Source organism: Nilaparvata lugens, chromosome 1 (genome assembly GCF_014356525.2).
Source record: "Nilaparvata lugens isolate BPH chromosome 1, ASM1435652v1, whole genome shotgun sequence".
NCBI lineage: Eukaryota > Metazoa > Arthropoda > Insecta > Hemiptera > Delphacidae > Nilaparvata > Nilaparvata lugens.
This window is the reverse complement of record NC_052504.1, coordinates 66,718,592-66,743,548: the sequence shown is the minus strand read 5'-3', so window position 1 is coordinate 66,743,548 and position 24,957 is coordinate 66,718,592. Positions and strand designations below refer to the sequence as shown.

Here is a 24,957-nt window from a genome sequence, read left to right as displayed (position 1 = left end):
GATTAATAAAAATCAAATTTGAGAAATCAACTCATTGAAAAATGGAAAAATATTTCAATATAATTTAAAAATTTTATTGAATGGATTATTAAGTAAAACATATTATAATCATAGATATATCTCTTTTTACTATTATATATGCTTGATCTACAAAAACATTAACTATCGAACTGTAGTATCGATAAAAGGAAGATCGGTTTTTCAGTTTATGGAAATATGGAAAACGAAATAAGAGAAGAGAGGAGATAGGCTACATAGGTTAACTTTAGTTTTTATAATAATGAAATAATTTGTTACTTTAATTAATAAATAAAAATAATTTGTTTACAATCAGTGAAATCTACTTTTCCTTATAAAATCAACATGTTCGCTGTAAAAAATGCAATAAGAGGTAAGTTTTACCAGAATGTTTAACTCAAAATAATGTTTGTAATTTTTAAAATGATCCTACAAATTTGTATTAAAAAATGTCGTGTAACTAGGACAAAAGAGAAGAAGGCTAATTCCTTGTATTATTAACATCTTGAATAATTGTTGAGATGTGTATCACATAGACTGAGTGACATTCTTCCTAGCATCAAAGTTTTGGTTGTGATTGCCAAATATTGCTCTTTGTAATAATAATAATCAAATACATAAGTGGATAAATCAGGCGCGAATCCAGGACCCTGATCTGGGGGGCGATTTTGGGGTGGACCCCCCCACCGTTTCTCACTCCCACCCGGAAAATTATTGAATTTTTAAATCGAAAACAGCGTTTGTAAGCTGAATTTTTAAAATTGATTTAAATGCCAAGGTCATGATACTTATTTCTGCAACTACAGTAGTAGTCCAGTTACTATATACATTGGTGCTTGCATTTTATATTGTAGTACTGATTTTTTAATACCTATAGGCCTAATGTTTGGATAAATGAGAGAAGTTCAGAACCAAGTATTTCATGGAAAATTTCCTTGTGCTAGATACACGATGGGCCAAAAATTTGCTCTCGCCTTATTAGAGAATAATGCCCTCGCCCTCTTCTTCTTATTCAGATTATGAAATTCCTAATAATATGAGATCATTCGGAATTTACTATCTTCATTGTATAGGTACTGAGTTACAATTTTTCAAAAATAAGTAAAGTTTTAAGAAATTTTCAATTTTGATGAATTTTAGTTTTTGATCAACAATATCTTCTGATTGTTAACATTAAAATGTATAATTCAAAATTCCTCTGGGCGTAATTTTTGTGCTCTACAAGTAGAGCACTCTATCTCATATAGATTTCCAGGTAAACCTGACAACAATGCTCCTTGTATTTTGGAAACACCTAAGTTTTAGCTTCAATCATCATCAGAAACTCCATTGTCATCACATTCAGATTTCGCACCATGATATAATATCATTAGATCATGTTCTGTGAGAATCACCCGTTAAATGCTTTCAATTTAGTGGAGAGGCGCGCATAAGGACACCTCAAGAATCAAAATTTCAAACACTCATAACTTTTGACACAATGATCAGATCTCATTGTACCAAAGCTCATTTTTCTCGGCTCGTCAAGGCGGTTAAAAACCATGCATCATAAGTGAAATTCGATCGAAAAATAGAAAATTCATCCTAAGGTGTACTTTAACCAGTAAATATTTCAATTCACAAAAAAATTACCAATTACCATATTGGAAGCTGCGTATCTTGTGAAATACTTCAGATAAGATTTCAAAATCTAATAAGGATGGGGAAAAGTATTTCATTTTCCCACTACAATGAAGAATACTTTCGATTTCAGTACCATTAGTGATTTACAGCCGATTTTAAAAATTACAATTTTAGTTTTCCATTTTTTCGTGTGATTTTTCTGTTAATGAAGAGTCTGATACATCATAGAAACTCATGATTGATTCCAAATTGTAGGCAATTCCATCCTCTACGACCTCAATTGCCTAAAATTCATCTTGAATCACTAATTCTATCGTAGCACTGCTTAGACCGTTAATATGAGGAAAGAATCTTCGATTTCTCGAGTTCTTTTGATGATCAAATCTCACATTATGAACATATTCTTTCATGAATCGTTTACAGAAACTTAAAGAGGAGAAAAAATTCAAATTCAATTCTAGAATTCAAGATCAAGTCTTTTTTATAATAACGGGTCACCGAGATACATAGCTCTGAATTATTGGTCATTTCTTTGTGAATTGAAATAATTTTTTAACTACACTCAGGGATGAATTTTCTATTTTTTGATTGAATTTCACTAATGATGCATGATTTTGAACCGCCTTGACGAGCCGAGAAGAACGAGATGTGGTACAATGAGATCTGATCATTGTGTCAAAAGTTATGAGTGTTTGAAACTTTGATCCTTGAGGTCAAGGATAGTATATAGTATAGTATCTATAGCCTATACTATTCTTGCCTTGAGGTGTCCTTATGCGCGCCTCTCCACTAAATTGAAAGCATTCAACGGGTGATTCTCATAGAACATGATCTAATGAACTTATATTATGGTGCGAAATCTCAATGTGGTGACAATGGAGAATTCTTTATAAAGAATTTCATAATGTAAAAAAAAGGCGAAAACGAATTCTTGTGTCCGATTACAGGATTTGGCGGAAATAACAGAAAACTGGAAAATGAACCGAAAGTACAAGATTTTTGGGCCATTGTGTATCGAGCACAAGGAAATTTTGCATGAAAAAATATTGGTTCTGGACCTCTTATAATTATATGTATCCAAACAATATATTGAAAAATCAGAACTACAATTAAAAATGCAAGCACACCCCCTTTATACTTACTGTAGTTTTTTCAAACACCACTTGGAAAGTGGGGGGGAGGCGATCGCCCCCCCTGGATCCGCGCCTGGGATAAATAACAATTAATTAATAATAATATATCAATTAATTATATGAAAACTTTACAATTAGTTAAACTCCCCTCATCAATGAGAGACAGTGATTCATAGTCTCGTAAGTCGTTGATCATAGATAAAAATAGGACACAGTAATAGACAGCTAAATGAAATAATAATAAAAGTTGGGTGTTGGGACTCAAACTTCCAACCGACCAAACAAAGGCCTTACCAAATAGTAATAGATAACTTATTTTTCAATGCCAACCTACGTGACAAATTATATTATGTAGCTATTCATGATAACGCTGTGTTAGCTAGCCACGGTTAGTCGAGTAAAATTGCAAAATAGTTACTTCCAACAACAGCGTAACAATAAGGCTACTCAGCTCCGATCTCATTATCTTAGACTATCAGAGGTAGCATAAGAAGCAAGAGTTTTATAGAGGTCAAACTCTCTGTAGAATTTGAGGATTTGCAAAGACTGGGTGTAAGAAGATTCAAGATTCGTTTACTGTCAGAATAATAATAAAATTAATTAATTAACTAAACTATCAATAAAAACAATAATGCAAGACATCGTCAAAAAATATACAAGCTATCACAAATTTAACAATATATCACAGGTCATAAAATTACATCACATTATTAAGTTTCAAACTGTAAGGATAGCAATCAATTAAAACAAATTTAAAATCAATATAACACAGGTCATAAAATTACAAATTACATCACATTATTTATAGACTACATTACATCATGTCATTTATACTGTAATTCAGTAGTCTCCATCCATGACCATCACTTGCTGGATAGATTGTGTCATAAAAATAGAACTTAAAACTTGATAACAAGACTAAGATCAAGATGGGATGTCAGTCATAGATCTCAGAAAACATTGGATTGACTCTTCATCCAGGGAGTAGAGAGCCAGACTCACAAGCTTCTCACGAAGTGCCTTCTTGAAGATTTTTTCCTCCTGTTCACGGAAATACACCGGCATCCTGATGTAAATCTTAAGTGTACGGACAGGGAAGCTATTATGAGATTGAGTCAGTCTGGCCTGAGGCAAATTGATGTCATTCCTCCTCCTTGTGTTGTGACTATTTACATGACCTCTCTGCTGAAAGGTATGATGTCCTCTTCTCAACAGTAACAGGGAACTAAAGAGATACTGGCTATAGACCGTCATAAACCTCAGTCTCCTAAAGATTGGCACACAGTGCTCCAGCCGATGAGATGAGGTGATGATCCGGAGCACCTTCTTTTGCAGAAGCAAGATCGTTATACAGCCTGCTGCATGAACCCAAAGCACTATTCCATAGCATAGTTGATATGGCTGTGGAAGAGGCCATGGTATGCCGTAACCAGGTACTCCAAAGAAACATGACCCCTCAGCTTACGCATCAAATAAGAGACTCTTGGCAGTCTATTGCAGATCATGTCAACATGCTGCTCCCATGTCAAAGTGGCATCCATAATGAATCCGAGCAGCATCACACCGCAATCCCCGAAAATTGGAGGGTTCCGCCTCAGAGTGCAGAGTAGTTTTTGCGTCTTCCTCTCGTTCAGTGCCAGTCTGTTCACCCGGAACCAATCACTGGCAACCTCCAATAGTTGGGCAGACCTGTGTATCGCCACGTCGACATCCTCATCCCTGGCAACTAGGTTTGTGTCATCAGCAAATAGCAGAGCACTTCCATCTAGCCCGAGGTCATTGATGAGGAAGAGGAGAGGTCCCAGGATCGATCCCTGAGGCACGCCACAGCACACATTACGAGCATTCGACACAGCACCGCCAATTGACACCACCTGTCTACGATTAGTCACATAATCCTTCAGCAACCCAAGGGCCACACCCTGAACGCTATATCTCTCGAGTTTATCTAACAATATACAATGAGAAACACAGTTAGGTCACACAGGGTTACTGCCACTGAGTGTTTATCCTCCATTGCTGCCAGCAAGGATTCAACCAAGCTACAAACAGCATCCGTGGTAGAACGTAAGGACAGCAGTCAATTGAAATATTTTTCACACAAATTTTGAAAATTTAGTCTAATCTCAAGCTCTTTTATTTCCACTGGTACCTGGTTTTATTTCAACTGGTAACTTATTGTACATTATTTTTCCAAACTCAACAAAACTATTCAACATAATGAGGTGGTTATACTGAGTCATTCTGAGTACTGTAGCCTGTCTAGTATAATGACTGTAAACATTACTATTAATTGGAAAACTGTTTACATTTTTATTTGTGTACATCAGGTATTCAAAAGCATGTAGTGCAGTAATTATCATGATTCTGAGATTCTTAACAATGGTCTACAATGGGTTCTACTATCCTTATTACAAATTACTCTAATAGCTCTCTTTTGTATTATAAAAAGCTTCTTCACATTTGAATCTCTCACCCATGCAACAATGCCATATGCCAAATGAGACTGAATATATGCATAATAAACAGCAATCAACACATCAAGACTTACAATATGCCTTAATCTGCTAAGCATGAAAATACCTCTAGATACCTTACTACACAGTAAGCTGACATGTTTTTCCCACTTGCGAGAGGGATGGATGGATGGATGTGGTTGTGAAGGCTAAGGCCGGCCCTACATGGGCTGTATTGCCAATAATGATGATGATGGTGATGGCTAAGGCCGGCCCTACATGGGCTGTATTGCCAATAATGATGATGATGATGAATATGTGAAAAACGTCTTTCAGCTAGTCCTTAACCAATATAGAAGGCTAAACCAATGGGTCATACCTTCATCAGTATTAATCTTATCAATCAATAGAATATCAGTCAAACTAGAATAGCTTTTTTAGTAAGTTGATCCATGCTAATAATTCAGAGAATCTTTCAATTGTAAGTTGAAGGCACTTGTTTAAGTTATATCTTATTGAACAGGATGATGTGACTACTCAACCTGTTTGTTCCCAAAAAATTTTAACTGATTCTATCTTAAACAATTAATTAAACTATCAAATAGTTAATGAATTATTTCTAGAAAAAAATAGACTGATTGACTCTTGAACTATTAAAATAATTAATGGAAACTATTTTCGTATAGGCCTACATTGAACGGTATTCTCATTTGCATAATTCAGTATATTAAAGCGAGTATGAATTAATGTGAAGCAAGAACACGGACTATGTGAGTTCTTGTTTTGTACTAGCTCGAAATGTCCACAATGTATTTCGTTTTTCCCATTGCTGATGTAAGTCAATAGATTATTCTATTTGATATTTACAGCTGCTGTGAACAATTTTGCACAAAATGCTAGCAGTTTGCGAACTATTGGACAGCAGATGAATAATTCGGTCAAATTATTGGATGCTGTGAAGCCACACGTTGCGACTCAGAGGAACTTCTGTTTGATGACAAAACCATTCACCTCATTCGAGAGACCATCATGTTCCAACACTTGTGGAATTTTAGCGTTCAGGTAATGTATTATTCAAATTCATACTGCTCGAATTGTTTTTGACAAAAAACTTTTGTTATAAATAATTCATTACTCAATTTATTTACTGTAAATTACATGATTATCTTTCTTCAAAATTATTTTTGGCGAATACCGTTGAAGATTCCTTGAGACTACACGCACGCACAGAGCGGTCAGGAGTTCCGAGTTCCACGTTCTATCTTTAGATCAAATTCAAGCGTTCTAATCGGATTTCTCAGTTGAATATAAATTGCATTAAATAATATACTATCAGACAGACAGCTAGTATCTGTAGCTTCTTTATCAATTTAACATTATGATAAGCATATCTACTCTTTCTCTCTCTCTCTCTCTCTCTCTCTCTCGTACAAATTCAATGATTAAGTCCTGTTTTCATATAGCCAGTTTCTTGGTATTACCGAGAACTTTGAATTGAGAAAGCCTGACCGCTCTGTGTGTGTGTGTGTGTGTGTGTGTGTGTGTGTGTGTGTGTGTGTGTGTGTGTGTGTGTGCATAGCCTAAGGGTAAGTTACTCTTCCATCGCATTAGAGCTGCTAATCTACCTAAGGGTGCAAACAGCAAACATAGTGGAGTGGCGAAGGTAGCTTCAAGCTTAATAGTGTTGAATGTATTAAAAGTAGTATTGAAGTGAATCGTAACATACCACTCCAGTATTCACAACGAGAATGTGCCACAATACAACTACATTACATTCAACACTCTTAAGCTTGAATTTACCTTCGCCGCTCCACTATGTTGAGAGTGAGAGTTAATGAATGTGATGTATGCATTCAAATGGCGGCCTACATACTAGAGCGGTATGTTTTGACCCATTTAAATAAATGCATTCTTTTCAACAATCTCCATCTTGAAGCTAACTTCCCCGCTCCACCAAGTTTCCACCTTAAGACATCTCTGAATTATTGAAACTATTTCCGTATTTGATGAGGAGAATGAATTCGATCTACTCGATCCTGGCATACGATAAAGCAGAACCTATCCTGGTAAATGCAAATACTATGATTAGATATATAAAATTACGTATAATTGTCCTAATAATGGGGTTAGACAACTCAAAATGTACGTTTATGCTATTTTGGAGTGAAAATTGGACTCATAGTTTTATGGAGTAAGAACATAGCCTTATTGTTTTGGAAACTTTTAACAATCAAAATTTGGGAGAGAGACAGTTTTGGGCTCAGCCTTTCATCCTCTCGCTATCATATTATATACTATGATTTGTGGCTCTGTTAATGGAAATAATTAAAAACATATTTCCATAATGGAGTCAGACGAAGCTGAAGGAATTGTGACTGTGCTTGGTAGATTGTTCAACTTGTTTCGGATTTTATAATTTCTAATAATAATATTAATTCTAATAAATTTCATCATTTGGGGGATTGAAAATATATTTTCAATCAATTAGTAAAAATAATAATATTTTAAATCTTACAAAGAACTTTATAATTGAATATTTTTTCAATCACTTAAAACATAAGTATATCATCCGATAACTATTGTATGAAGAAGTTTAGTCAGTGGTTATTTTCATATAAAAATCTTATAATAGTGCGCTTTTTCTATTATCTTGTTCTATTTCTTTACAGGAAAGACTTGCTTACAAAAACTCAAGATGTATCTGTACAGCAACATAGAACGGTTATCAAGTACAGTTTCACGCGTGGAAAGCGAAGGACCGTGAAAAATGTATTGTACAGATTCTTCAGGCTCAACTGGTTGGTGATTTTTGAGTTAACTAATTGACTTGAACATGTTTATTATCAATTTTGATTATAAGTCCAATTATAATATTACTTATTGTACTATTAGAGGATCTGAACACTTGCTAAACATGTACATCAGCATATGGTAGAATTGATCTGTAGAAATTGACGTGCCGGAACTCACATATAGCAAGATGTTTCGGAACGCCGCTCAGCCACAAATAAGTCCTCACAAATCAATTCCTTCTATAAGAAGACTTGAAGAAGACCATACTCTATGTACAATGTGATACATTAGTACCTATTCAATAAAGTAAATGCGTTAATCTTCACTGCTATAAATAATACAGGGTGATTCATAATTATGGTAAAATAATTTAATACGTAATAGTAGAGGTGAAAATAAGAAAAAAGTTCTCATAAACATATATCCATAAACGCTTCATTAGCGAGCTATACAGGGTGAAAGATTTCAGAATTTAATTCTGAAAAGAATTATGTAAGCTATGTAAACTAAATTTATATAAAAGTTGGATAAAATGTATTCTTATGTAGTACATTACACCACAAAAATTTGCTGTTTCATGAGGAGAGAACTAATAACTCATAGGTTGTAGCTGATTGCAAATAGAACATGGATTTTAATAACTTTGTTCTAAAACAGCTGATTTATTTTGTTTTAAATAAAATATTTAAAAGAAATTATCAGCTGAAAATTATTTTCAGAAATATCTTAGCTCACTGTTTAACAAAAAAATAAACTGTAAGTTAGGCCTACTGTAGCTGCGCTGTGTTTAATCTATTAACCAGTTATTTGTAACCATTTCACTTTGCTTTTGTGTTAAGTGTTAACTTTTAAAAAAATGGCAGGTAATTTTAGACATTATTCATACTCCGAATTAGCTGACATGCATTTAATGTATGGAATGGGACACTACTGTAATAGTACTGAAGCAAGACGTTTGTATCAAGAGAACTTTCCTAACCGACTATGTCCAAGTTCAAGGTTTTTTGCCACTATTCATCAACGTCTGTCTGAAACAGATTCTTTGATATCCAAAGAGCACATTTATGCAAGCAGACCCCGATCTTATGACTGTTGAGTTGGAAGAACAAGTTCTTAATGAAATTTATGAACATCCAGAGAAGAGCACAAGAGAATTGTCAGTGCAGTTTAATGTCAATCAATCTATTATATTTTGGAGGATACTAAAAGAGCAACAATTACATCCATACCACCTCCAGAAAGTTCATACTCTATTGCCACGAGACTGTATTCCCCGTGCTGGTATTTGCCGATGGTTTTTAGTAAAACTTGTTTACCCAAACTTTTTAACAACCGTTTTATTTACTGACGAGGCACACTTTACAAGAACAGCTATCGTTAACATCCACAACCAACATATTTGGGCAGCTGAGAATCCTCATGCCATCAATCCTAATCTTCCACAACATCAGCTTCAGTAAACATTTGGACAGGAATCATAGTAGATCATCTACTTCTGTTCGAGCTTCCTCCCAGGCTTAATGGCATAATCTACTAGTCTTTTGGTATAAGTTTAATGTCATTTAGATATGCTACTTTCATATAAAAAAAAACTTTTCATAAAAAACCAAATATTTTATTTGCAATCAGCTACAACTTATGAGTTATTAGTTCACTCCTCATAAAACAGCAAATTTTTGTGGTGTAATGTACTACATAAGAATACATTTTATCCTACTTTTATTTAAATTTAGTTTACATAGCTTACATAATTCTCTTCAGAATTAAATTCTCTACAATTTTTATTGCGAAAAATTATTTGTTTACTGATCATTAAAGAAAGTTATTGGGCATCAAATGTAGAAGTCTGTGTTTTTCTACTTAGATTTTTTGCATATTTCAACTTTTTTCTCAAAAACTACTCAGACTACAGCTTCCAGACTAGTTTTATTCAATTTTTCAGATATTTTTCTATATGAATCCAGCATAAGTTTTTCAAAAACTAGTCCCCAAACAATTCAGCATCGGTGTATTTCATCAGAGGAACTGAATTCCGGGCGAAATCTTTCACCCTGTATAGCTCTCTAATGAAGCGTTTATGGATATATGTTTATGAGAACTTTTTTTTCTTATTTCTACCTCTACTATTACGTTTTAAATTATTTTACCATAATTATGAATCACCCTGTATATTACTGAATACTACTAATGAATCACTGTGAATGTAAAATAGCTTACATTTTCAAGTGATCTTAGTATAAATCAGCACATGATAATTAAACTCGTCTTGAGGAAGATATACTGAATATTTGTTGTTGGTTATCCATCTTGTTTCCACTATTATTATTACTATTAAATTTTGTAAAACTTTAAAGTGAAAAAACACTCACATTCTTTGATGTGGCGACGTCCGTTTCGTGCTGGTATCGCACATTTTCAAGCCAAACAGAAACTGAAGTGTTTAAGGCTATGAGGGTGAAATGCAAACCTACAGAACTACAAGAATTAAGGTTTTGAAAACATCATCAGCCATATCCTACAACCTCAAATGCTTACACAATCAGATAACTCCTACTTATGCAAAAATAACGATAAAAAACAAGAACACACCAGCACAATTAACTCAAAAGCAAGCACAACAGTTATTCATCAAAAATACAGTACAACATCTCTATAGAACTAAAGACAAACTGAACCGAGTTGCCTATCAACTACACTTGAAATTAAGTGCAAGCCTTCATTATATTGAACTCCAGGAAGTAATTGAACATACTAACAACTTAATATATCAAATGTCACAGAAGATCAAAACAAAACACAACCGAAAATTTGAAAAACTGTCCAATACACAAACTCCAAAACTTCAATCTTCCCAATCTTTCCATAGTCGCACCATCAACACCACACAAGTTAGTTTCAATCAATTAGAGATTAACCTACTCAACAAGGAATTAAAACATAACATAAACATACCTAAAAATACATTTACACACTTGAAACACACAATCATTGATACCGAAACAGCCATACAAAACACACAATACCAGAATCAAGTATACTTGAGACAAGACATAGCCCGAAACCAAAACACTTTCAAAACACAAAATCACTCAAATGCTAACTACAAAATCATGAAAAATATCAACAAGAACATAACCTAGTCATAACTACAGCTGACAAAGGACAAATCACTGTGATAATGAAACAAGATGCTCTAAACTGAAAAGTGGAGCAATTCATCACAAACAACAACATTATTGAACTAGAACATGACCCCACTCTCGAATACCAGGCTCAAATAAAGAATGTCATCAACCAGACTTAACATATTATACCACATACCAACAAAAAACACCTCAAAAACATAAACCCATCAGCTCCCAAATTGAACGCCCTACCCAAGATCCACAAACCTGATGTACCCATTCGACCTCTAATTAACCACACACAAGCCCCGGCCCACAACTTAGCAAAACATCTAGATAGAACAATAAGACAACATATAACATTCCATGAACACACTGCTGTAAAAAACAACATAGAACTAACAAACAAACTTCAAAAAATCCAGATTCCACATAATTCAACATTGGCTTCATTTGACATCTCCAATCTGTACACCAATGTACCTATCTCTTACCGAACTTGAATAATGTTCTGTCCCAAAAATTTAAACTTTAGGTGCTCATATCTCAAAAAGTAATGATTGGTAAAAAATGTTTTCCTGTGAAACCTTTTTCATTTTGATAGCTTCATGATATACAAATCGAAAAACTTTTAAAAATATCACCAGTAGAAAGTTTATTTTTAGCCGTTGCACAGCTTTAATATGCTTTGGAACTTTTCATTTCTAGAATGGCACTTTTCCATTGACTTAGCTTTGTGCCGTTCTTAATTTCTTTTTCTATCTGTCGGCCTTCCTTGGCCATATTCTTACTTTTTAGGCCAACCCAAGGTGTTATGTGGTCTTCTATATGGTGTCTAACGATGCCTGCAGGATAACAGGCGCCCTCCTGTAGTATTTAGCCTTGCCTGAACATCCGGGGCTATGTCTGACTCCACTTCCCCAGCTGTTCGTAGGAACCAAATGAACAACTCCATAAGTTGCCTGGCCTTCAAACCCACGGGATCTGCCCCATCAGTGCAGGTTCCTTAATCTGAAATGGGTGCTTCAGGAACACAGGAGGTTCCGTTGCACTCTTATGTAGAGGCTATCAACATTGAGAAGGCTTCTACTGATCAAGACATGAATGATGTAAGATCAATCACATCATCCCATCTGGAGAGGAAGGATGAGCTTCTCAGACCACTGCTCAAAGAAAGACGGCCATTCAGGCAAAACTTCTTGGGAGAGGTGAGGCTTTTGACCCTGCAAAGTTTCGGAGGGGCAAAAAGAAAAACCCAAGAGACCAGAGATGTGTGAAACTTCTCTACCTACAAATGTAGGTCAAGAGGCTGAGTCGAGGGTGACCAGGTGCCCTAGAGGCAATTTGGCGACCCCTCCTTCAGCGGAAGGACCTACAAAAAGGCCAGGATTGGAACTCACATAGGTCACAAGTTTGTTGTTTTAGAGACCAAACCTAACCACTGCTCGGGGAAGAGCGGCCATCTGACAAAACTTGAGAGGCCTTTGACCCTGCAAAGTTTCGGATGGGCAAAAGAAAACCCCAAGAGACCAGAGATGTGTGAAACTCCAGGCACAAATGTAGGTCAAGAGGCTGATTCGAGGGTGACCAGGTGCCCAAGAGGCAATTTGGCGACCCCTCCTTCAGCGGAAGGACCTACAAAAAGACCAGGATTGGAACTCACGCAGGTCACAAGATTGTGGGTTCAGGAGACCAAACCTAACCACTGCTCGGGGAAGGGCGGCCATCTGCCAAAACGTCTTGAGAGAGGTGAGGCCTTTGACCCTGCAAAGTTTCGGATGGGCAAAAGAAAAATTCCAAGAGACCAGAGATGGGTGAAACTCCAGGCACAAATGTGGATCAAGAGGCTGAGTCGAGGGTGGCCGGGCGCATTAGAAGCAGTTTGGCGTCCCCTACCTCAGCGGACCTACAAAAAGGCCAGGAGAGGAACTCACGTAGGTCACGAGTTTGTGGGTGGAGAGGCCAAACCTCACCACTGCTCGGGGAAGGGCGGCCATCAGGCAAAACTTCATGGGAGAGGTGAGGCTTTTGATCCTGCAAAGTTTCGGAGGGGCAAAAAGAAAAAAACCAAGAGACCAGAGATGGGTGAAACTCCAGGCACAAATGTGGGTCAAGAGGCAACTTGGCGACCCCTTCCTCAGCGGAAGGACCTTCAAAGAAGGCCAGGAGTGAAACTCACGTAGGTCACGAGGACCAATCAGTCTGAAGAGACTGCCAAGCATATCACACGGATTGCGAAAAGCAACCAGGTGATGAATGGGATGTTAGTACATGGAAAAACTCCTGGTTCTTGTAAAGGACACAGGTATTGGTTTGCCTAACTAACATACTACTTGCGAACACAATAAGCTTCGGTTGACGTGTGAGGTTCTTTGAACCTTTGGATCCTTGAATCCGTCCCTTGAAAATAATAATAACATCAAAAGCTATTTGAAATAACGATAGTATAATATTGTACTGTATCCACATGTATCAGCGAAGTTTTGCAGATAATCATCTATTGTGTTTGTCAGAAGAGGACATTCTAGAATAATTTTCCTCTTAAACCTTATCAAAGAAGAGAAAATTGTAGAACGGTTCTTACTTCTCCAACTCCTCGTTAAAAGTGACTTCTCACAGATCTATTTCCTGAACTTAGTGATTTCTTAAGGCCAAGCCACACGAGACGTTTTTCCGTTGAAACGGCAGGACAGGAAGATCTCCGATTAGTCCAGGCGCTGGCTTACATTGAGCATACATGAGAGAGGCAGAGAATTTGACTTCGGATTATTGTTAGGGGGTCTTTAGTGTATATGAAACTCGATGTCGTCACGTCCCAGGGTGGTCGACAGCTTGGGGGGGAGGGGGGTAAGTTGTAAAAAACGCGCGCTTATAAAATCGCCTGTCCTGCAGTTACTATTCATAGTACAGCTTTTTATTTTTTCTCAAAATTATGTACACATAACTGACTTTCAATGTGGTCCTGTACATTTTTGCGATAAACCGCATAGTTTTTCCGTAAAAAAATAAAATATCTCGAAAAATGTATTTTTTTATTATGGACATTTTGTTATTTCTCGAATATTCAAGTCATTAGCCGACTTAGAGGAAAAGGCTCCCAATAAACGTTGTAGGCCGTTTCTTTCTGAATCCAATGATATATATAGTTGGGGGTTACGATCATAGATGCGGCGGTGGGAGGGGGATAAGTAGCACTGTTACGCTGCGGCGCGGTCCTCCCTCATGATTAATGCGCGTAATGGCCTGTCTATCGCATCGCTCCTACTAGTCTATGCATTCAAATATGTATTTCAGGAACGCTATCTTATGTATTTTCGGTCGCTGAACACGATTTTTCAACTCTCAAGCCTCAATAATTGATAATTCTCATCATAATATACAAATTATGGTCAAAATTACAAACTTCATCTCAGTCTGCAAGGAAACTAAGAAATAACTGTTTGAAATGAACGAAACTTGGGTTTCAAGAAATATATTACGATTGAATATGATAATATTTATATGTGTTCATGTTTTATTTCAAATTAGTTTATTGTGATGTGCAGCAGGCTAAATTATTAATTACACACTGGCCACGCTTACTTGATATAGTGGTCAGTTAATTTCCATGAAATGTTTGTGGAATTTCTTAGTTCTCCATGGTGGAAATGGAATTCATCATTCATTCATTATCATAATGATTATGTTTAGAATGAGAATGTTAATCTTTCGTGAATCTTCAGTTTGTCGTGAACTTTTAAGAAATATAATATTTTGAGGAACAGTATTATTATAATGATATTTCACTAACTTTTGATTGATTCATCCATTATGGTATTCCCGTTCAGACTGTTTTGAAATGGTAATAAGCTATTCAGTATCAAAATTGGGATTCGAATAGTTTTGGGCCATGCCTGTTATTCTTTCCCAAACATATTTATATGATTTGTAATTTTATCCACAAATGAATGAATGAATGTATGTATTCCTGCACGTAGCTAACGTATGGATTAATCCTTTATAGATTCTTGCATGTCACATTAATAAATCTCTGCCACAGATTTAGAAATCAAGTCTCGATGGTTTGGAGAGCATATTATTGGAGTGATTCTTTTACTCTGTTGCTTCTAATATGTTCACTACCTTTGTTTGATTTTAGACCATAGACATGAAAAGCTATGTCCACCTGTATCACTCCATCTTTATTGAGAATTTTCATAACTCTTCTCATCACAAAGTTTCCATAATCTTGCAGCGTATTGAAGTTTTGAAAAGTGAAGTAGGAGTTGAATTCAGGAGAGCCATGTCATCATTATGCGAATTTGTCAACGATATTTAGGGATTTAGTCAAATCCACAACTAGTTTCACTTACAATTTCATGGGCCAAGTGAGATTAAGAGTTTTTTTTTCAAATATCCATCAGATGTTGACAGAGATTGCGGTTATTGTAGAAATGCATGCTGCACTAAAACTTCAATGCTGAATTATCTTTAAACAGCTACCTAGTAAAAATACAGAGATCAGATCTTTTTGTTCTAGAATTAACTAAGACTAGGATTTTTGTTTGATTGCATCGTGGAGAATGAAAGAACTCTGTTTTTTTTATAGGTGAGAATACACTTTTACAATTTGCCACAACTATGTTCAGATAAAATTCGTTGGAGACCGAATAACTATTTCTTTCTATACGTTCAAAAGAGAATCACACACTTCTTCACTTGCTTCCAGACCATTGATAACATTATGCAGATTCTGTTGTCCATCAGAGTCTTGAAGAAAAATGTTATGTTCTCTTGAGAAGGTTATGCTTCTGGAAATCATTCTCATCTCTCATTATTCTTGTTTTACTTCATTCGATGACTTTCTTCACAATCTCCAGTGATATCCATAATGATGTCAACATACTTGAACAGAATATCTTTGATGGAAGATTTATATAGTAGCAGCCATTTGAGGAAAGCCTTTGAAGAACTAGCTATTCCAATCACTCAGTTTTGGATGATCGAATGAGGGTTTGCTCCAAAGCATGATCGGTTGTCACATTTATTAAATTTTCAAGGTTTCATTTGACAGAGAGTCAATGTATTGACTGTATAGAGTTAATGTTTCCTTATTGGAAATTATCTTCTACTTCTATGGGTATTTTTTTATATTTTTTAGATATAACACAGACTCCATAACATAGTTTGTGTGATTGAATGAAAAAAGTATGGGATCTTTTCTCGTACAGTTTCTATGTGCAATACCAGAGTCCTTCCTTATGAGCATGAATACAATTTAAGATAATTTAAACTATGTTACAATAATCAGTCATAAATTTCAAGTAGTCATTGATTTTGCATTGTGATTCTAAAAAACTCCACAAATAGCTCCTGACTTCTTTCAAATATACTTTGACAATCTCTCATATTTGAACCGTTCATGAGTCCTTGTAGTTGTTTCATTGAATTGATTGCTTGCTCTCACACCTTAATAATACTGATCTCCCCTCAATAGATTTCCAACAGTATTCTCTCCAAATATTTCAAATTCAACAAAGATATCTCCCATTCCACTTTCATTCAAGTACCACCCCAAGACAATCAGTCAAACTCAGCCAGATGAAAAGTATCTATTCGTAGATATAAGTTACAGAAATCAGTTGATAAAGCTGCGTTTACACCAAAGTTATTAACAAAATGTTAATAACTCAATCTTTATAGATTCTATTAGATTGAACGGAACTTGGCAAACACATATGTCCATCATGTGTATGATAAGTTATGTTCAATCTAATAGAATCTATAAAGATTAAGTTATATTAACATCTCGTTAATAACTTTGGTGTAACGCAGCTTTAGAGTTGTATTTCCTTTGTAATCAAATATTTAGTCATATCACATGGGAGTAATTGGCATTATTTGTGCTTCAACTGTAAATTTATATTAAGAAAATATTTTACTCCTGTTATACGGTGCTCTATATGGGGTAGCCTATATTATTTGTTTAACTTACTCCATTACTTGACTTTCGCAATTCCAAAGTGATCATTGAACTAAATCGAATAATTATTCTCTCTTAATGAAATGTCAGTTTTTTATCGACTGAGAAACACAATAGGATTCCTAACAAGATGGTTATCATTACAATGTAATCATAAATAATGATAATGAGATGAAGTTTGTAATTTTGACCATAATTTGTATATTATGATGAGAATTATCAATTATTGAGGCTTGAGAGTTGAAAAATCGTGTTCAGCGACCGAAAATACATAAGATAGCGTTCCTGAAATACATTATTTGAATGCATAGACTAGTAGGAGCGATGCGATAGACAGGCCATTACGCGCATTAATCATGAGGGAGGACCGCGCCGCAGCATAACAGTGCTACTTATCCCCCTCCCACCACCGCATCTATGATCGTAACCCCCAAACTATATATATCATTGGATTCAGAAAGAAACGGCCTACAACGTTTATTGGGAGCCTTTTCCTCTAAGTCGGCTAATGACTTGAATATTCGAGAAATAACAAAATGTCCATAATAAAAAAATACATTTTTCGAGATATTTTATTTTTTTACGGAAAAACTATGCGGTTTATCGCAAAAATGTACAGGACCACATTGAAAGTCAGTTATGTGTACATAATTTGAGAAAAAATAAAAAGCTGTACTATAAATAGTAACTGCAGGACAGGCGATTTTATAAGCGCGCGTTTTTTACAACTTACCCCCCTCCCCCCAAGCTGTCGACCACCCTGGGACGTGACGACATCGAGTTTCATATACACTAAAGACCCCCTAACAATAATCCGAAGTCAAATTCTCTGCCTCTCTCATGTATGCTCAATGTAAGCCAGCGCCTGGACTGGAAGCTCACTCGTGCGATTCCTGTTCTGTCATGTTGTAATATTACATTTTTCTTCTCACATTGGAATCGAATCTTCAATTCGAGATCTATGGAACTTTATAGTAAATGTCAGAGTTATCAATAGACGGACAAATTTTTTGACGGAGAATTTATTATCGTAAATGTTTGTTGCATTGTTCCATGGTGTCACCGAGGCAGGGTTAACAAATTACTAAATAAATCGTTTATTAAATAGAATATATGTATAAAAATTTAAAATAACATTTTCAAAATAAAGTTTTATTGAGAACAGATGTAGAATGTGAATTCTAAACTTGTAAATTATAATTTTGTGTTGACGTGTCTGTAAAAATCGATACTGAACGAGGCGTTGGCTTTCGTGACTTGCAACTTGTGGTTTTTTTTTCCTGTTCGACCTTCTTCTGAAAAATGGCTGGCTACAAGTATTGTCGTGGAGTTTTGCTCTAAATCATTTTCGTTTATTAATGTTTTAAATTGAGTTTTATCTAAATTTTTGTGCATAATTAGCTATTAGTGTAGTAAAGCCAATAGCCACTGTGTTTCAACTGTAAACTAGATAAGTATTTTAGTTCGTAATAACTCTGAAATAATTAGGCTTAATATATATTGTTTCTTTGTGTATTTGTGTAATTTCATCTGAAGATTATAAGTTAATTTGCTCTGAAAACTGGATTTCTCATTCATAGGCAATAGATCCGTTCACAATTTATCAAGAATCTATTTTATTGGAGCCGACAACTATTCTTAGGTTGATAGGTGTTAAATGCTATTCCAACCGTTTAAGGAAAAATTGGTAGCACGGCAAATGGTACGCCCTGGTGTGGGACTCAAACTACAAAATATATCTCTGGTTATGAAAATTATTGGTAGGATAGATATATTGATAGGTTATGAATGGTTTGATGCTGAGTGGGAAGTCGGTTCAAGAGAGATCAAGTTTTAATGAATCAGTGCATATTACAAAATGGCAAACATTAAAAATGATCTGAATCTTATAGCATTCTTAACACAAAAGTTTGATGAGATAAATGCTAAGTTTGATAAATTGAAACAAGATCAAAGTGCTAGGTTTGATGATATGAAGCAAGAATGTACTAGCATAAGACTAGAGCAGGTTAGTATAAACCTTCTATTGAAAAATGCAAATGAAACATTGAAAGATAGTCATGAAGATGAAAACAAATTGAAGCAGGATGATAGTAGTGTTAAGTTACAAGATCAACTCATTCAAGTTTCTGACAATGTAGGCCTAGTTACTGTTGTTGAAAAAGTCAACCATAGTGAGACAGTAGAATTGAGTAAAGAAGTAAGTAGGGAGTTGTCTTCACTGAAAGTCAACTATCATGAAAGTAATATTGCTACATTGAAGGTTAGGAAAACTATAAGTAAAGTGAATGTTATATGAGACAGGTTTCTGTGGAGGTTAGGAATAATGTGAACAAAATGAATGTTGCTTTGAGTCAAGTTGATGAGTTCAACTTTCAACTGAAATTGAAAAGGTGTATGCTATGCATTCTCAAGTGAACATGACTAACTTTTGTAGGCAAAACTGCTTGGTTGAAACAAATGAACCTATGATAAAATCATGCTATTGAAGAAAACAAAACGCAAAGTCACCATTGATGTATTAGTATTCAAAGGTTGTTTCAAGTTGCTTATTTACAAGATGATGACAGTAAATCACATGATGAAAGGGTATTCCCCAACACACAATGATTAGGAATCCTGTGTCATGCCGGGATTCAGAATAGCAATGACCGTAAATACTACGTATGGTAAGAGTCCATAATTGTATCTTTTTTCTTTCCTGTAGCCTATTTTCTTGGCCCTTAATCTTTTCAATTTTCGATTCTTTCCTGTCTTGTGTAATATTCAGTAAATTTCTTCTATGAAGCATATCTTAACCAATCTTGTCCATAGTCATTTAAATTTGTATTTTTTCTGAAATAATTTTGGAAGTTAAAATAGTAGCTTATTTTCCTAATCTTTAAATTGTTGATAAAACTTAACTTTTCTAAAATCTATCCATTGTAGTGTAAAGAATTGTGTGCTTGTGACATATTTTTTCATCATGTATCACTTATGTGAAGTGTATCAATTTTGTGTGTATTGTTTTAGGGAATTTATTTACCCAGTTTTCTATTTCTCTTTTTTGTATTTTTTAGGGAACTTATTTACCCAGTATTCATCTTGATCATCTTTGTATTATAATCTTGAAATGTTTATACTTATTATACAGTCTTTAAATTTTAAATTATTTAAAAAAAAATAATTGGTTCAATTTAAAACGTTTTGTTATATTATTAATTGAAATAAGTTTTTGTGATTGATTTTTTTTTTTAAATTTTAAATTTGTTTGTTCTATAAATTTTGATATGATTGATTATCGTTTGAAATGGATGCTGGAGTGTATGTAGAATTTTTAGTGGGGTTTGTTGATTAGAATTTTGCTGGTATGTGATTGTTTTTTGAGATGGAAACCCATTATTGCCTAAAGAAGGAATAACAGAGGTTATGACTTAGAGAGGCAGTAATGAGATAATATTTTTGTGTTGATTACTTATGTTGATTGCCATAGATGCAAAATAATGATTAATAATGTTGATTGCCATAGATGCAAAATGATGATTACTGATGAATATTGTTTGCCTTTGAAGCAAAATATTATTGATGTTTTGAATGGTTTCTTGTTTAATGTTTGATAGTAAAGTTTTGTCATGAAATGTAGTTTGTGTTTAGAACATTGAAGAGTCGAAATAAACTATAGTATCCAACAAACGATGATTAACAATATTAAATAATTTGCTTTTTATACAATTTTTGAACAAAATTAAAACTAAATAATTTTGAAACCCTGAATGATAAATCATAAATGTGAAATGAACATGCTATAAATGAAATGTTATATTAAATGATAATGAAATGCAGATATATTATGAAATGATTGTGAATAGAAGACCAATTGTCTGAAATTATTGAAATATGTATTGAAATTAAATTTTGTTGTGATAATCTGATGTTTTTTTACAATTTTGATAATGATACAGGGTGTTATGAAATTATATTTCTATTTTGAAGAATGGATTAAAATTTTGATATTTGAACAGTGAATAGATGAAAATGAATTTTTTTAAATTTATCATTGATATGTCCATATTTCACAATTTATGTATTGCTGACTGTATAATAAGATGTTAACAAATTTCAATTTCATAGATACTTAAAATAATTTTATGTGTATTAGATTGTATTGATAGCCTAATCAAAGTTTTTCTTTTTAGTTTATAAGCATTTTAAGATAACAGGTACAGCACAGACATTAACATTGAAATAGTTATCATGTGAATCTCGAAATCAGTAACAAGTGAACGCCATGAAGAGTGTTAAGAACATTTGGGTGATTTTCAAACTAGTGTGACATAACTACGCCAATATCTACGCCTAAATCTACGCTGCGGCCTACACCAATAACTACGCTAATGTCAACACCAATATCAACACCAATAACTACGCCAAAATCTACGCCGATGCCTGTGCTGATGTCAACGCCAATATCTACGCCGATGCCTGCGCCGAAGCCAATATCTGCGCCAATGCTGATGCCAAAATCTGCGCCAATGCTGATGCCAACAATAAAAATCAATGCCAATGCCTGCGCCAATGCCAATAGCTACGCCAATGCCAAAATCTGTGCCAATGCCAACAACAAAAATCAATGCCAATAGCTACGCCAATGCCTGCGCCAATGCTGATGCCAACACCAAAATCAACGCCGATGCCTGTGCTGATGTCAATAGCTACGCCAACGCCAATATCAATGCCAATGCTTATTGCTGACTCTGTATCTCAAACTTCAACACTACTGCATTACCTGGAGGTAATTGCCATCCATGTTCACATTCACAACTTTGAATTCAGAAGAACAGTCACAGTATCATGAAAGAATTGATTCAAAAAATCCTCTCCTAAATTATTCCTGTATGCAGAACTCTAAACCTTGAAAGCTGAAAATATCAAAAAACCAAACCTTACCTAAATTAATCCTCACCTAAATTAATCCTGTATGCAGCGTCTATCTCTTTTCCAAAAATGAATTACATTGTCATTTCAAGCCTGAAATGTACATTGTATAATTACAAATATGATACAAAATTTATGTGACTCTGTATTGAATTTGGAATGCAGCCGTCTACTACAAACATGAAGCAATGCTAACTGAGATGTCACCGGTATCAAGTTATGTGGTCTTCTATATGGTGTCTAACGATGCCTGCAGGATAACAGGCGCCCTCCTGTAGTATTTAGCCTTGCCTGAACATCCGGGGCTATGTCTGACTCCACTTCCCCAGCTGTTCGTAGGAACCAAATGAACAACTCCATAAGTTGCCTGGCCTTCAAACCCACGGGATCTGCCCCATCAGTGCAGGTTCCTTAATCTGAAATGGGTGCTTCAGGAACACAGGAGGTTCCGTTGCACTCTTATGTAGAGGCTATCAACATTGAGAAGGCTTCTACTGATCAAGACATGAATGATGTAAGATCAATCACATCATCCCATCTGGAGAGGAAGGATGAGCTTCTCAGACCACTGCTCAAAGAAAGACGGCCATTCAGGCAAAACTTCTTGGGAGAGGTGAGGCTTTTGACCCTGCAAAGTTTCGGAGGGGCAAAAAGAAAAACCCAAGAGACCAGAGATGTGTGAAACTTCTCTACCTACAAATGTAGGTCAAGAGGCTGAGTCGAGGGTGACCAGGTGCCCTAGAGGCAATTTGGCGACCCCTCCTTCAGCGGAAGGACCTACAAAAAGGCCAGGAGAGGAACTCACGTAGGTCACGAGTTTGTGGGTGGAGAGGCCAAACCTCACCACTGCTCGGGGAAGGGCGGCCATCAGGCAAAACTTCATGGGAGAGGTGAGGCTTTTGATCCTGCAAAGTTTCGGAGGGGCAAAAAGAAAAAAACCCAAGAGACCAGAGATGGGTTAAACTCCAGGCACAAATGTGGGTCAAGAGGCAACTTGGCGACCCCTTCCTCAGCAGAAGGACCTTCAAAGAAGGCCAGGAGTGGAACTCACGTAGGTCACGAGGACCAATCAGTCTGAAGAGACTGCCAAGCATATCACACTGGATTGTGACAAGCAACCAGGTGATGAATGGGATGTTAGTACATGGAAAAACTCCTGGCTCTTGTAAAGGACACAGGTATTGGTTTGCCTAACTAACATACTACTTTCGAACACAATAAGCTTCGGTTGACGTGTGAGGTTCTTTGAACCTTTGGATCCTTGAATCCGTCCCTTGAAAATAATAATAACATCAAAAGCTATTTGAAATAACGATAGTATAATATTGTACTGTATCCACATGTATCAGCGAAGTTTTGCAGATAATCATCTATTGTGTTTGTCAGAAGAGGACATTCTAGAATAATTTTCCTCTTAAACCTTATCAAAGAAGAGAAAATTGTAGAACGGTTCTTACTTCTCCAACTCCTCGTTAAAAGTGACTTCTCACAGATCTATTTCCTGAACTTAGTGATTTCTTAAGGCCAAGCCACACGAGACGTTTTTCCGTTGAAACGGCAGGACAGGAAGATCTCCGATCGGCTGGACTGGAAGCTCACTCGGTGCGCCAACCCAATCAGTCGGTGAGATTCCTGTCCTGTCATGTCCACTGGCAAAACTTCTCACGTGGCTTTGCCCTTATAGTTTTATTATTAAATGTATTGAAATCCATGAGAATCGGCCAACCTCGATGTTATAATATTGGAACTTTTTGTTTCCAGGGGAATTTGGATAAGAACAAAGTGTGGAAGACACAAGAAATTGTACAGGAAATCTTCAGCTCAAAAACGAAGACTGAGACAGCACGTGTTTTGCAATGCATCGCAGAGCTTCCTTCTTGATAAAATGGTGAACAGGCATTGGAAGGCGCCCAAGTATTACGTGGACGACCCCTATGAACCCTATCAGAAACGAGAGGAGTTTTGGATTACAAGAAGAGCACCTAAACCTCCAACAATTGCATGATTAGAATCAAGTACAAACCTTATGTATAATCCTATTATGAACTATTGTAGATCACATTATTTGTTTGAATAAACTACTTGAAAAATGTGTGTTTTGATGTATCAATCCTCTATCCTCTAACCTCTAATATTGAAGATTTTGTAAATTTTTGAGGCGAACGCACACAGCAGCAGACAGACAGATAAAAAATCAAACGTCTGCATGCAGACGTGATATTATCGGGTAGACGTCTGTATGTGTTGCAACATTCGATCACCTGGGGTGTGATTTTTCCTCCTTATGTCTGCATACACCCGTCTGTTGCTTTGTGCCTATGCCTTGATGCTGAACTATTTACATTTTATCTAGAATATGCAAATTTCTCGTAGATATAGATTACCATATGTAGCTCGGATGAAGAAATTTTTTTTGAGAAGAGTATGAATATGATAGTACTTATTCAATATTATTGCGTTATTTGTTTTGGTTTCTTTTTAATATTTTCTCTATTGGCTGTTTTTATACATTTTTATCTCGTTTTGAAAACCACAAACTCTTGGAAATCAACTTTTATCGCTGCCTGTAGGCAGCGTTATTTAGAAACTAAAAGTTACTTTCCAACACTGCTTAAGATAAATACAGCATTTAGCAGGACCTTACTCATGTTTATCAATTGAATCGAAGTCAAGTATTGTATCCCAAGAGAAATTCCTTTTTTTATTTATATAGTTTATTATAAAAATATTGTTTGATAACGATTGCAGAACATTATTATTATTTTAAAATATTCAAGCAACTGAGCATAACACATTTAAGAACATTTCTTTTTATTTAAAAATTATATCTAGTTGAAATTTCCAATAACCGATAAATTTAGCTATTATCAGTTTTTAATTATTAAACTGGAACTGTATCTTAGCAAGTATAGGCTTCCAACATCCAACAGCAG

General features: G+C 35.4%; 1 protein-coding gene across 1 annotated transcript; it reads left to right on the top strand.

Moving 5' to 3' along the window:
- The first annotated feature begins 192 nt into the window (after positions 1–192).
- LOC111046896 (39S ribosomal protein L35, mitochondrial) lies at positions 193–24,118 on the top strand. The gene is made up of 4 exons (XM_022332542.2): positions 193–391; positions 6,100–6,292; positions 7,900–8,028; positions 23,786–24,118. The coding sequence occupies exons 1-4, from the start codon at positions 364–366 to the stop codon at positions 24,027–24,029; spliced, it is 594 nt and encodes a 197-aa protein (XP_022188234.2). The 5' UTR covers positions 193–363; the 3' UTR covers positions 24,030–24,118.
- Positions 24,119–24,957: the final 839 nt, after the last annotated feature.

What these genes read in the sequence shown, in the direction of transcription:
- LOC111046896 (XM_022332542.2), top strand. Translation starts at nt 364, where the DNA reads ATGTTCGCTGTAAAAAATGCAATAAGAG. An exon ending in TGTGGAATTTTAGCGTTCAG is followed by an intron (nt 6,293 to 7,899) that starts GTAATGTATTAT and finishes ATTTCTTTACAG; the next exon opens with GAAAGACTTGCTTACAAAAA. An exon ending in AGATTCTTCAGGCTCAACTG is followed by an intron (nt 8,029 to 23,785) that starts GTTGGTGATTTT and finishes TTTTGTTTCCAG; the next exon opens with GGGAATTTGGATAAGAACAA.